General features: G+C 45.2%; 2 protein-coding genes across 2 annotated transcripts in view; both read left to right on the top strand.

Annotated features, from left to right (window-relative positions):
• LOC123508931 (doublesex- and mab-3-related transcription factor 3-like) overlaps window positions 1-6,654 on the top strand; it is a 32,269-nt gene extending 25,615 nt beyond the window's left edge. Inside the window, exon 4 of the mRNA XM_045262964.1 lies at window positions 4,288-6,654. Within this exon, the coding sequence (XP_045118899.1) occupies window positions 4,288-5,159 (872 nt within the window). The 3' untranslated portion in view covers window positions 5,160-6,654. The remainder of the gene's footprint in view (window positions 1-4,287) is intronic.
• A 3,876-nt stretch (window positions 6,655-10,530) lies between these two features.
• Window positions 10,531-13,807, top strand: part of LOC123508882 (MAM and LDL-receptor class A domain-containing protein 1-like) — a 20,100-nt gene continuing 16,823 nt past the window's right edge. The window contains exons 1-5 of the mRNA XM_045262885.1: window positions 10,531-10,893; window positions 11,807-11,960; window positions 12,363-12,469; window positions 12,883-13,174; window positions 13,313-13,468. Coding sequence (XP_045118820.1) covers window positions 10,819-10,893; window positions 11,807-11,960; window positions 12,363-12,469; window positions 12,883-13,174; window positions 13,313-13,468 — 784 coding nt within the window. The 5' untranslated portion in view covers window positions 10,531-10,818. The remainder of the gene's footprint in view (window positions 10,894-11,806; window positions 11,961-12,362; window positions 12,470-12,882; window positions 13,175-13,312; window positions 13,469-13,807) is intronic.

The following is a 13,807-nucleotide window of genomic DNA, read 5'->3' as shown; positions in this document are numbered from 1 at the left end:
CTCTCTCTTCTCTCATATAAACAGTGGCTCTTCTGTCTTGGCGTAACCCTACTCTCAGCTTCCTCCTCCTCTCCCCCAACACCCACACCCCGCGCTCCAACCCACCGCCTCCACGCCCTCTCATGTTGACTCAAGAGTTATGGGAGTATCGTCAATTTCATTCGCTTGGTTCAACTTGGTAACTATTTTTATTGCTTTCTCTCCTCCTTCTGGTGGTCCTCCTCCTCCTCCTCCTCCTCCTCCTCCTCCTCCCTCCTCCTCCTTCTTGACTCTCGTGACCCTGGTAACCACAATATATGCAAGCCACGCACGCACTCACAATACCGTATATGTTTCATTGAGACACCTGCTTGCATACACACACGCACAAAATCACACACGCACGCACACAAATGCAGGCAAACTATCGAGTGAGTGTACCAATGAAAGCCAATGCAAGTGACATAAACAAGCAAATAAACACAGAATGTAACAACTACATACATTGGCCACGCACAGCAAGCGGATCAACTAACACAGCCAGCCAATGAATGAAAGGCCACCAGACAACACACAGACACACACACAGAGACACAAAGGACAGAACTAATACCAAATACCCGTCTCCTCTCTCTCTTTCTCTCTCTCTCTCTCTCTCTCTCTCTCTCTCTCTCTCTCTCTCTCTCTAACCCACACTCCCACTCTGTTCCCCAATCTACACCCTCAGCTGATCGACTTACCCAACTATGATAAACTTCCCAGTAATAAATACAATTAACTTCCGATTACGCTGAATTTTTTACGCAACTCGGAAACGGATGGTGGTGGTGGTGGTGGTGGAGCTAGTGCATGTGAAAGATGAGATAAAAAAGACGGTTTCAAGGAATGACCGGCAGCTGGCAGGGGATGGAAGGGGAGGGCATGGCAGGGGAGGGTAAAGCATGGGAGGGTATGGCATGGGAGGGCAGGCAACAGGAAACGAGTGCCGGCCGCCCCTCCCAGCCCTGACCAGTGGCACGTGCGGCAGTGGGTGATGAGAGCGCACCATCACACAAGCGGGAAATTCTGACTAGATAACACAACCTTCACATTTCATCACATTTCATCACCTCCTCATTTCCGTGACCGCTGAGGTGCTGCACTTATCTCTCTCTCTCTCTCTCTCTCTCTCTCTCTCTCTCTCTCTCTCTCTCTCTCTCTCTCTCTCTCTCTCTCTCTCTCTCCTCTCTCTCTCTATTTCTGTGATTTTTTTTTTTACATAATTCATACAGCAACTGAGTTAGTGCAGTTGAAAAAATGACGATAAAGAAGTAGAGGTTTTAAAAGCTGCAGATATATTTAGTTCAGTTTTTTTTTTTTTTTAGTTATGAGAGAGAGAGAGAGAGAGAGAGAGAGAGAGAGAGAGAGAGAGAGAGAGAGAGAGAGAGAGAGAGAGAGAGAGAGAGAGAGAGAGACACACACACACACACACACACACACACACACACACACACACACACACACACACACACACACACACACACACACACACACACACACACACACACACACACACACACACACACACACACACACACACACACACACACACACACTCTTTCACATCACTTATTTTTCACATCACTCTCTCTCTCTCTCTCTCTCTCTCTCTCTCTCTCTCTCTCTCTCTCTCTCTCTCTCTCTCTCATCTCTCATCTCTCACTCTTTCTCTCCCTCTCTCTCCGGAAATATCAGTCTTAAATTTACTGGATATGCTGTGTTTGTATAGGTGTGTGTGTGTGTGAGTGTGTGTGTGTGTGTGTGTGTGTGTGTGTGTGTGTGTGTGTGTGTGTGTGTGTGTGTGTGTGTGTGTGTGTGTGAGTGTGAGTGTGCTCTCTCTCTCTCTCTCTCTCTCTCTCTCTCACTGTCAGGCAGGCAAACACACAAACATGCAAGACAAACAAACAAACAGACAAACAGAGTCACGTGGGACAAAACTATCCATCACAGACCGGAATGTTTCTTAACCCTCCACCACCATCACCACCACCACCACCACCATCATCACCACCACCATCACCACCACCACCACCACCACCACCACCACCAATATCGTCCCAACATTAGTATAAAGAGTTGAAGTTCACAGTGTTCATACAAAACACGTGGTTCTGGATTTATTTCTTCACTAGTATTATTATTCATACATACACATCACCTCTTCGTCACCCTGTAGGCTCACATCATCCATTATCACTCTCATCCCATACGTCACCTCTCCATCGTGTCATGTCACTTCATCACCATAATCATTCTATCACTTATTCATATGATCTCATTTAATGTCACTACCACATCTCTATATCCCCTCGTCATCACCATATCACCTCACATCACCATTGCACTGCTATATCATGTCACTCCTACACTACCTCATCTCACCTCACTACACTACACTAACACCCAAATCGTCGCTTTTTCACCATCTCACCTCACTTCACTACACCACATCTCACCATCATCACTTCCACACCAATTCCAACACCAGATCCTCACCTCTTCACCTCACCTCACCAGCCATACCTTTCTCTTCCTCACCACATCACCTCACCTCACTACACACCAACCACCTCTTACTCACCACACCACACCACACCACACCATCACTTCCTCACCATCTCACCTCAGTAGACCTCATGTAATGGCAAACAGAGAGGAGTCTCCCCTTATCTCAGCCCTGAAGGTAACCCGAGCGGCCCTCCACAGGGGTCAGTGTGTGTGTCAGAAGCTCGCCAGTGTCATCCAGGAATAGGAGTGTTGTTCTCCTGACGCCTTTGACAAATTGACACCGGAAGCGTGAAAGGGCGTAGAAGGGATGACTGCCTCTGACTGTGTGTGTGTGTGTGTGTGTGTGTGTGTGTGTGTGTGTGTGTGTGTGTGTGTGTAATTCACCTCGGTCGTCTGCTGGTCACCCAGCCAGTCTTCCTCATTACGGAGCGAGCTCAGAGTTCATAGACCGATCTTCGGGTAGGACTGAAACCACAACACACTCCACACACCGGGAAAGCGAGGCCACAACCCCTCGAGTTACATCCCGTACCTATTTACTGCTAGGTGAACAGGGCCCGCTTCCCGGGACTCGAACCCGGCCCTCTCGATTATGAGCCGAGCGTGCTAACCACTACACTACGCGGTGTGTGTGTGTGTGTGTGTGTGTGTGTGTGTGTGGAAACTGTGTTCTGGGATACTGTGTTCTCACACACACACACACACACACACACACACACACACACACACACACACACACACACACACACACACACACACACACACAGCAATAACGTAACCCACATCCCAGTAACATACACTCATCTCAACACACACCACGCACTCCAAAGCGCCGCCAGAAGGTTACTGTGTGGTCAGAAAACAGGGTGCACTCACCCCATAAACCACACCTGCGCAATACCTAAGGTCGTAAACACCCTTCCCTCTCCCCTCCCTCGCTCTCCCAGCGCCTCGAGAAACAGTTCACCCCTTGAGGTCGCTATTGAGTTTTAGGCAAGAAATGGTCAGGGTTTGATATCTTTACTGTGAGTCACTGTTTCCCTCCTTGCAAAACCTCGCTCCACCGGCCTTTCCTCTCCGCCACCTGCGTGATTGAGTAATGAGGCTCCTCGCTGCGCCCTTCATGCTCTTGTTGCTTTGTTACTGCCACTGTTGCTCTCCTACTGCTGCTGCTGCTGCTGCTGCGACTACTACTACTACTACTACTACTACTACTACTACTACTACTACTACTATTACTACAACTATCTCTATTATATGAATAACAATAATAGTAACAATTATAATAATAATAATAATGATAATAATAATGATAATAATAATAATAATTATTATTATTATAATAAAAAAAAAAATAATAATAATAATAATAATAATAATAATAATGATAATAATAATAATAATAATAATAATAATAATGATAATAATAATAATCATAATAATAATAATAGTAATAATGATAATAATAATTACAATAATAATGGAAATAATAATAATAATAATAATAATAATAATAATAATAATAATAATAATAATAATGATAATAATAATAATAATAACAATAATAATAATAATACCAATAATGAAATGACAAAAAATCACCTAAGTGCCACATAAAGTTGATCGTTACCAAAATTCAACATGATTTTTTTTTTCATAAGTTGTCTCTCTCTCTCTCTCTCTCTCTCTCTCTCTCTCTCTCTGTAACGTGTGGTGCCCGGCGGCGTCACGGCCCCATTAACGCTCTCTTTGTGTCACCAGACCTGCGGCAGCGGCTGGGTCGCGACTGGCGGGTGCCGCCCTACCTCAGTGAGCGGCAACGGAAGCGCCGCGCCTTCGCCGACCGGAACCTGGAGTCGGTGATGCTGCAGCGCGAGGCCCTGCTGGCCCAAGCCACCCACCTGCCCGCCCACATCCCACCAGAGTGGGTGGGGCACGTCACCCTCCTACCGGTGCATCTTCAGGAAGCGCTGAGGCTTCACCCGCAGCCCGCCCAGGCCCTGCTGCAGCTGGTGGTGGAGGCGTGTGGCGGAGACCAGGCCCGCGCCCTCAGATACTTGGCCTCCCCGCCCCCTGCCGTTCTCAGCCACGCCGCCCAGGACGAGGCCTCGGCGGGCACACAAGAGCTGCCCTCACGCTTCCTGCAGCTATCCCTCGCCCAGCCCTCTCTGCCGCTGTCCGCCTCGCACTCCCTCTTCGCTGCCTCCTCCACTTCCGCCTTTAGGGTGGTTGGCAAGGAAGGAGACCAAGACTCACCCTCACCTCCACCAGCCCGCCCGCCGCCCACGCACAGCCCACTGTCCTCTAGCCCCAGGAAAATGAGCCCCGTCAGCTGCTCCGACGCCCTTCCCTCACGGACAGGGCAGCGCACCACCAACCCTCTGCTCCTTCAAGTGCCTCCCTCGCCCACGCACACCTATCCCCCCGCCTCTCCCACGCTGCCGCCCACACATTGGACAATGGCACTCAGCACCAACCCTTCCCCGCCCTCGCCGCCCACCACTGACTACCGCAGAGCATCCCTCGCTACCATCTCACCCGCTGATCGCCCGCACGCCCACACCACCTGCCCCACGCCTAGGAAGGCTGTCATATCTTTCTCCGTGGAATCCATCATCGGAAAGCAAACATGAGGCGGCGGCGATGGAGCGGCGGCGAGCACTGATGCGGTCCTACAGGTCTTGTGTCGATGCTCCGCAGCGAGGGGCGTGTCGGTAGCACAGGGCCACATGGCGCACCACCGCGTGAGAGGAAGGGCCAGCCGTAAGAAGGGCACACTAACGAGGGATGAAGCGACTCCTCAGACCGTCTCGCTGCGCCATCAAGCAATTTCACTTCTTTTCAAAGCTAGTCAGTGAGGCGGCAGCAGCGGCCACAGGAGACCCAGGCGGTGGTACGAATATATTAGGTGCTTCCGCTCTCTCCACTTCCTCTCGTCTATATCTGCATCCCACCACTTCCATGAATGGAGATTTTTACACCCGTGAGATTAGCACTTCAACATTTATACATAAACATGTGTGGTGCCATATCAGCCTCTTATTGTGGCGCAGTAACCCTGTCACTCCTACACAATCACAGTCACAATAAGTTTTCATACACTTCATTTGTACGGTAATCTTTTAAACAGTTCTGATGCTTTAAGAAGACAAGAATAACCTCATTTTCTCTTATTTCATCTGTATCCAAGCGAGCTATTCCCCAAAGTGGTCTGACTGTTAAGCACGCCCAAAGCACCAACAACAAAATACTAAACGGCTCCCTTTAGACACTTCACACTCCTTCCCTCTCTTCTTAATTCTCTAGTCGTGTCATCCATATATCCTTCACTACACTCCTCACTTCATCCTTCAGTATCCTATCCATGTATTTTTCTCTTTACTCTTCAAATCCTTCATCATTCTATCCATGTATACTTCTCTAAACTCCTCACATCCTTCATCATCCTTCTCTAAACTTCATCCTTCAGTATCCTATTTATGTATCCTTATCCCCTCCCCCATCCCTCACATCCATTATTCTCACCCCAAATAGTAAAGACGGAACTTTACACGTTTATCAGGGCAAGGAAACATCACGTGGTCTTCAGTTAATCCCAGTGGCCGACCAAAGAAATAGTACTTAAGTCTGTGGTATCTATATGGCCATGCACACAATCACTCAAGTCACCCTCCCCCAAAATAAATAAATAAATAAATAAAACAATGAATGACAGCAGAAAACGGGAGGCTCTTGATATTCTAAGTTAAGCATTAGTGCGTGTTTGAGATATTTAGGAAAAGAAAACGTATTTAAGCATCACTAGAGTTAATTGTACGTACGTAGGTAGCTATCATTAGACAGTTTGATTTTTCGTTGTAATGAGAAGGACGCAACTCTGTGGATTTGTTATTATACGGTGTGTGTGTGTGTGTGTGTGTGTGTGTGTGTGTGTGTGTGTGTGTGTGTGTGTGTGTGTGTGTGTGTGTGTTTTTTTTTTTTGAGTGTTACGACAAGAATGTTGATTTCTCTTTCTGCATACAAGGGAGACTACAAGTGCCTGCATATTGTATTGTTTTCACCTGTTACTTTGACCTAACTCGAGCCTTGTGGACGAGTTGGCGACGCTAATAAAATGTTGATTAGTGATTTGAGACTGTTATTGACATGAGAGAGAGAGAGAGAGAGAGAGAGAGAGAGAGAGAGAGAGAGAGAGACAACACACAACACACACACACACACACACACACACACACACACACACACACACACACACACACACACACACACACACACACAATCGACCTTCCCACCCTCCGTCCTTCCCTGCCAGCTTCTTCCTTCTTCCCTCCACCCCTGCCAGCTCCTTCCTTCCTCCCTTCCCTCCTCTTCGTGACATGTCGAGGTGATAACTTATAGGTGTAACGGCAACAAGGCGTTGGAGGTAGTACAAGTTACCCCTATTAGCGTTACAATGTACACTTCCTCCCCACTCATTACTGGAGACACTTTCCCTTTCCTCCTCACCCACACACCTCACGCCACACCCACCGTCACTAACCCCCATATCCACAAGACTCAAAATCCTCATCTCTTATATTACAGTTACGACCATTTGGGTTCTTATAGTTATCTCCGTGAATCTTCTCCCTCACCTGGGTCGTAGAGGCTTAAATCAAATAGTACTCCTATCCCTATTTGAGCCTTAAGGTGTGGGATCATAAGGGCCAAGAGGATTGCAGGTTGAGGGTGGTTCAGGGAGGTTTTGGCAGGAAGGTGACACCCACCCAGATGTATGAAGGTCAGATGTCAGCGCGTGGATGACAGTCGTAAGCCCCAGATGAGAGAGAGAGAGAGAGAGAGAGAGAGAGAGAGAGAGAGAGAGAGAGAGAGAGAGAGAGAGAGAGAGAATTAACACATGTAAACAAAAGACAGATTAATAAAGATTCAGCATTATAACTATATACAGAATAAAAAAAGTACAATATGATCCAGAATGGCGTTGTGCATTAAAGTAGTATGATCATGTCTTTACTTAAACATCCACAGCTTCAGACTGCCACCTGCCCCACCCCCACCCATAGCATCACCAGGCTCTAGATCACATTTTTTTTGGCGTAACAACTCCTGGGGACTTTCAAGATAGTTCCATGAATGAAGTGATAGATCAACAATAATTCTGCCTCATGATTGTGGAAAGCTCAGAAGAACACGGCCATTAATTTTTCTGGCTTGATAAAGATGATTAATATGAGAGAACAAGGCATAATCCAGATTCAAACCAAACCTAACCTAGCAAGACTGTCAGTTGATGAAGCACTGTAAAGATTATTCGTATGAGAGAATAAAGTGTTCAGGAATACGAGTCACAGTTTAATCTAATCTGATCAAATCTAACCTAATCTAACCTAACCCACTCAAACTTAACCTAATCCATATAACCCATCTTACGTTACCACGACTAATTATTTAATGAGGCTTTGTAAAATAACCTCTAACCTATATTAGACTTATACTACTATCTCTGTGGCATTGTAAAATAAACCTAACTAATATAACAAAAGCTACCCTAACCCTGATCTAACCTAACTCAACCTATCCTAACTCAACCTATAACCTAAGTCAACACGACTAATAACCCATAGGAGAGAACAAGGCATTAAGGAAACACATCTTAACCCCAATCACTAAACACAAGAGTAAACTTTCGACTCTATAATGACCTCGTTTGCTCGTAACTTCCATAACCACTCCTCTCCCCCCACACTAGTTTTCCCTCCATTTCCCTTCCTTCTTACCTCATCCTTAACCTTCATAACCTTTCCTGACTTCATCTCCTTCTTGTTTCCCTCACACTCACAACGGCGCGGTGTAGACTTCTCTCCTCCCTCAAGTAGTGAAGCGTGAAGCAGGAGGAATGTGAGGAAAGAGGGAAAAGAGAAGGGAAATGAGTAGGATGAGAGAAGGAGGAGACGAGGTGGTGAGGACGACAGAAGGGAGGAAGAGGAAGAGCATGAAAAGGAGAACGAAAAAGGGATATGAACGAGGAAGAGGAAATAATGAAAGAAAAGAAAAAAAAATCCTTAATAATTAGAAGAGGAAAAGAGAAAGAGGAAGAGGAGGAAGAGAGACAAAAAGGAAAAGATGTAGTTGATGATGAAAAAATATTAATAAAGAAATTAATAGGAAATTAGAAGAGAAACAGGAAACAACAACACAAAGAGAATGAATACATGCAGGGAGAGGGAAAGGGAGAGGGAGAGAGAGAGGGAGAGGTGGAAAAAAGGGAGGAAACGGAGGAAAAGGGTGGCTGTCAGATAAAGGGAAACAAATTAAAATAAAAAAGAAAAATAAAAATAAAATCATATAGAAAGAATCCATCAGTTTACCATCACCACCACCACCACCACCACCACCACCACCACCACCATCATCATCATCATCATCATCATCATCAACAACAACAAATACAGAAACAATAATTACTGATATATTTTTTTTTTATGCCTTTTGTGAAAAGTGATAATTTCGAAGCGAATAGATAAATAAATGATAAGAGATCTGACAAAAATACATCCAGTACAAACATACTTACAAACTAACATACACACTTACACATAAATACCAGGAGACAAAGACAAAAACAGACAAAGAAACAGGATAAAACTGGGTGTTGTCGTACACACACACACACACACACACACACACACACACACACACACACACACACACACACACACACACACACACACACACACTACTAAGAAACATCACCAAAAGAAGAAAGAGAAAAGATTATTTAAAGGGAGAGAGTGAGAGGGTTAAGGAAAGAGGAGATAGGATGAAGGCTTGGAGGGAGAGAGGGAGAGAGGGAGGGAGGGAAGAACACCTGGGAGGGAGTAAGTTACCTCGTGTGTTGGCACCTCATTCATCACTGCCATCTTTCTCTCCACTCCTTCACTGCTCGGTGCAAGTGATTTCTCCACAAGACTCAGCATTGCCTTCCCTTCTCTCACTTTTTTACGTACCGAGGCAAGACGAAGGTTTGAATATAGGGAAGAAGTTCTATTCTATTCTGTGTTCTAAAATGAGTGGGGAAACTTTCATTTAATCTTTTCTCTTCTAATTTCCGTTCTAGTAAAATGAGTTGGGAAACTTTTACTTAATCTTTTCTCTTCTATCTTCTAAAATTAGGGGGAAGCTAGCTATTCTATTATTTTTCTCTTCAATCTTTTGAAATTAGGGAAAACTGTGCCTATTCTATGCTTAAAATTTAAAGGAAACTATCTATTTTACTTCATTTCTATACTATTTGAGTTTCCATCTCTTAACGTAGCCTATCTACTCGTATTTCTAAGACTTTAATTTTTTTTTTCATTTATACTTCGCTCTCCACTGTCTCTATATCCTATTTTCTCATTATTTAGTTGTTATTCACTCATCTTTCACTTTTTTTTTACCAATGTTTATTATTTGTTCTATTTATTGTTCCGTTATTTTTTTCACTTCTTTATTTATATTCTTACCCCTTCATCCATGCCCTGTTTTGCTATTTCCTTTACCTTTTCTGGTCTCCAATACTTTTTTTTCCCAATCCTTCGCCGCCATCTAAAGTCTAAACCCTCACTCAACTACCGCGACATTTTCCATCAGCAGTTTTATGTGCGCGCATCTCTCACCTTGGGCAAGAAAGCGTCGCCCTTAAAATTTATTCATGATCCACAATGCATGTAAATTGCTCCCACAAAAGTAATTTAAACCCTGTTATTTTGCCACGCTGGACTAAACCACAACAAGTCAGGATTGAGTAACGCACGCCGCGAGGTCAATTCTCGTCCACGCCACACACACTCGAGCTGCAGTGGATGGAAGGCAGTTAGGGGGGGTTGAGTTGACTGGGAAAGACCCTTTCAAATTACCCCACACAGCCATCCAGTGCCACTCTGAGTAACAATGGACCAGATAACCGGCCACTTCCGCTCTTCCGCCGCTAAAGCCCGCCAGTAAATCAGGTCGCGAGCCATACGCTGCAGTAGGGAACGCACTCACCTGCACAGTACACACACACGTCCAGGGAATTGACAGATGAGCGACGCAACCTGATCCCTGACTTCTATATACTCATGTGATTCTTTGGAAACTGAGTGGCTGTGTCCGAGGGATTTGTGAAAGCTTTACTAGTCTCGAAAATTACGAAAGTTTGATTTGTTGGAAGTTGAATGAATCTGGCATTAAATAACACTTCTGTGGTCTGGGCGTACCTAAGTAGTGGTGGTGGTGGTGGTAGTGGTGAATCATTAGCAGCAAAGAAGCATGCGGGTGTGGAGGAAACTTCAGCTATGCCTTCTAATGGGCGCTGCTACCTGGCCCGTCGCCGTCCTCTCCCAGGTAAGTGAAACAAAATAAACCCACCAGTCTGTCGTCCACCGCTGGGAATCATTGTCCGTCAAGTAAGGGCAGTACAGGCTGAGCTGAGCGTTGCCTCGGCGATCAGATCTACTTTCTTGGTTTGACATCATTGGACCAAAATATAAAGGAGACTCTGATAGAACGACTTGGCGAGATTAGACAGCAAAGCCTCTTTTCATGAAGAGAAAGAGAGAAGTAATCAAGAGTGGTTAGTGTCGATGAAGTCACGTTTGTGAGTCAAGAACCACTCGCAAGATACAGAAGTTTCCGGTGTTAGCATACAGCAACAGAGGGGAGGAGCCTTCCCGACCCTGCATGTAGTCTGATTCCCGTGATAAGATTGCTTTTTCACGTAGTCTGTGCCGGCGGAAGAGTGACGCGGGGGAGATGGATAGGGGATGGAAGAGCGCAGAGTAACCAAGCTGATGAATGACTTCCTCCACATCCCACTGTATTATGTTCGTTCGTTGGTTGGTATTTGTCCGTTGGTTTCAGTAGATGCATAAGCTTCTCTGATCAATTAGGATGTCACAGTTTGCTTTCAATTACGAAGTGAAACCAAATACAGCTTCCTAACCATTGGATCCACACCTCTATTCAAAGCATTAGAAAGACTTACGCCTCTATGTCTTCTTTCTTCTCCGTCTTCTTATCAATCAGGAAGTCACAGTTTGCTTTCCATTACTAAGTGATACCAATCATTGCTTTCTAACCTTGGGTCCACTCCTCTATTCAAAGCATTAGAAAGACTAACACATCCAAGTCTTATTTTCCCCCTTTCAAAGTTTGTCTTCACTAACTAGTAATAAATATTTATTTTAATCCTCGATTCACTCCTCCATTCAAAGCACCAGTAAGACTCACGCCTCCAAGCCTTCTTTGCCTCTCTCAGGACTGCGAATTCAACGAGGAGAACGGCGAGGTGTCCACGTGTGATCTCGTAATGGACGTCACGGCTTTCCATCGGTCCCCCTGGAAAACTGGAAGCGGCAGTACCTATCTCTGGCAAGGAGGAGTCAAAGAAGACGCCCAGGGCAGCTCTTCGGGTGATTGTACTTCATTTGTTATCAATCTCTTCTCCTCTTTCAATTGACGCATTAAATCAGGAATAGCTGCTGTTTTCCTCACTCTTCACCTTGCTGTTACAACCTAGACTGGTCCAGATTATTTATTCACTTCATTAATTTACTCCATTTATGTAGAAGCTTTATATAACCGCTGTTTTCTTCACTCTTCACTTTGCTATTACAGGCTAGACTAGTCCATGTCATTTATTCACTTCATTATTCTGATTATATAGACGAGAGCTGCTTTGTTGTCATTAAAATTATGTGCAGTAGCTCATATTATGTTCTGGCACTCATAATTAAACTAAATGCGGTTCTCATTTATCTTAATGCTAGTTTTCTAATACCTCTCTGACGTGTGGGTACCGTGGCATGGTGCAGGCGGGTACGTGCTGGCCACAGTGACGGACATGGCACGGAAGGAGGCGTGGATGGTCACCAGTCCTGCGCCCACCACGGGACCGGAAGGGCGCTGCGTCACATTCGCGGTAAAGAAAGGATCTCATTCACTGATTTCATGGTGCCACAACGACAGCATAATGAAGAAAGGAAGGGAACATAGGATAGGAATGGCTGGGGAAGAAGGATGATTTACAAGGAAGGAATGTTGCAGGGACGGGAAATAAAGACAGGAATGTAAATTGAAAGAAAGCATATGGCAGAGGTGGTAGGGGAAGAAGGATGATATAAAATGATGTTGCAGGATGGGTGAATTAAGAAAAGGGTCCAGGTTGAAAGAGAATTAAAGTAAATCATTACATTCGTGAATTGGTATAAAGAGGCAAGGAGATAAGCTGGGAGACAAAATTTCTATAGTGAACGCTGAGTTTTCTGATATACCAGGGACATAACAAGACAGCCTTCCGTTCTTGCAAATCTAATCAACACCTTGTTCTGGTAGTACTTCATAGGGCAGCTGGGTGTGGAGTCCATGGAGGTTCTACTTATCACCTACGACAGTGACGATCCAACACAAGCAATCACCAACACCTCCATCCCATTGAACTTCCGCCCTACGACCCTTTGGCGGAGGCGGCAGACCACGGGCGGCGACTGGCGGCAGGCAGCAATCACCTACTCAACGGGACAGAAACACAGTATCGTGTTCTCCGCTTCCCCCGACGCCAGCTACATTAGATACCGCGGCTTTGTGGCGGTAGATGATATCATCTTTAATTCAGGACCTTGTGAGAGTAAGTGCCTTAACTGGTGACTGATTGCTTATTCTAACCCTTTCACTGTTACGTGTAAAAAAATAGCAGCACTTAGTCTAAAATCGAACAAAATACATGATAAACAAAACAAATAAATGTCTCTCCATGGTTTTCCAGATGAGTGTCTCTTTGATCAAGACTTCTGCAGTTGGAATAATGCGCTTAACGATGACGAGGACGACTTCGACTGGAGCCTCGGATGGAGCAGTGGCAAACGTGGAACGGGACCGGCCAAGGACCAAGCCTCCTCCCTTGACCCTCACGTCAAGACAGGTACGAGTATTGTTCCGGTCAGAAGGCATGTGACCTGCCACACTCACACCTACTATTTGGCGTTTTCCCATAATCTGGTCTTCTGATCTACTATCCACGTGTTACAAATATAACAACTGACAAATTTCCAGCATATCAAAGAGATTAAAGGACTGAAGGGTAATGCTCAATACATTGGAGGTGAAAACAACAGGTTAATTAACTGGTGGCCATGACGTACCACTTGTGCAACATTGATAAAGCACACTTGATGAGTAATTAATCCAAAAGCATCTCTAAAGCCCTTCACCTTTTTGTGAAAATGAGAATGCAACGATGGAATACGAACCCAAGCCTCCT

The sequence above is a fragment of the Portunus trituberculatus genome, chromosome 25 (genome assembly GCF_017591435.1).
Source record: "Portunus trituberculatus isolate SZX2019 chromosome 25, ASM1759143v1, whole genome shotgun sequence".
Lineage (NCBI taxonomy): Eukaryota > Metazoa > Arthropoda > Malacostraca > Decapoda > Portunidae > Portunus > Portunus trituberculatus.
This window is presented reverse-complemented; position numbering and strand designations above follow the sequence as displayed.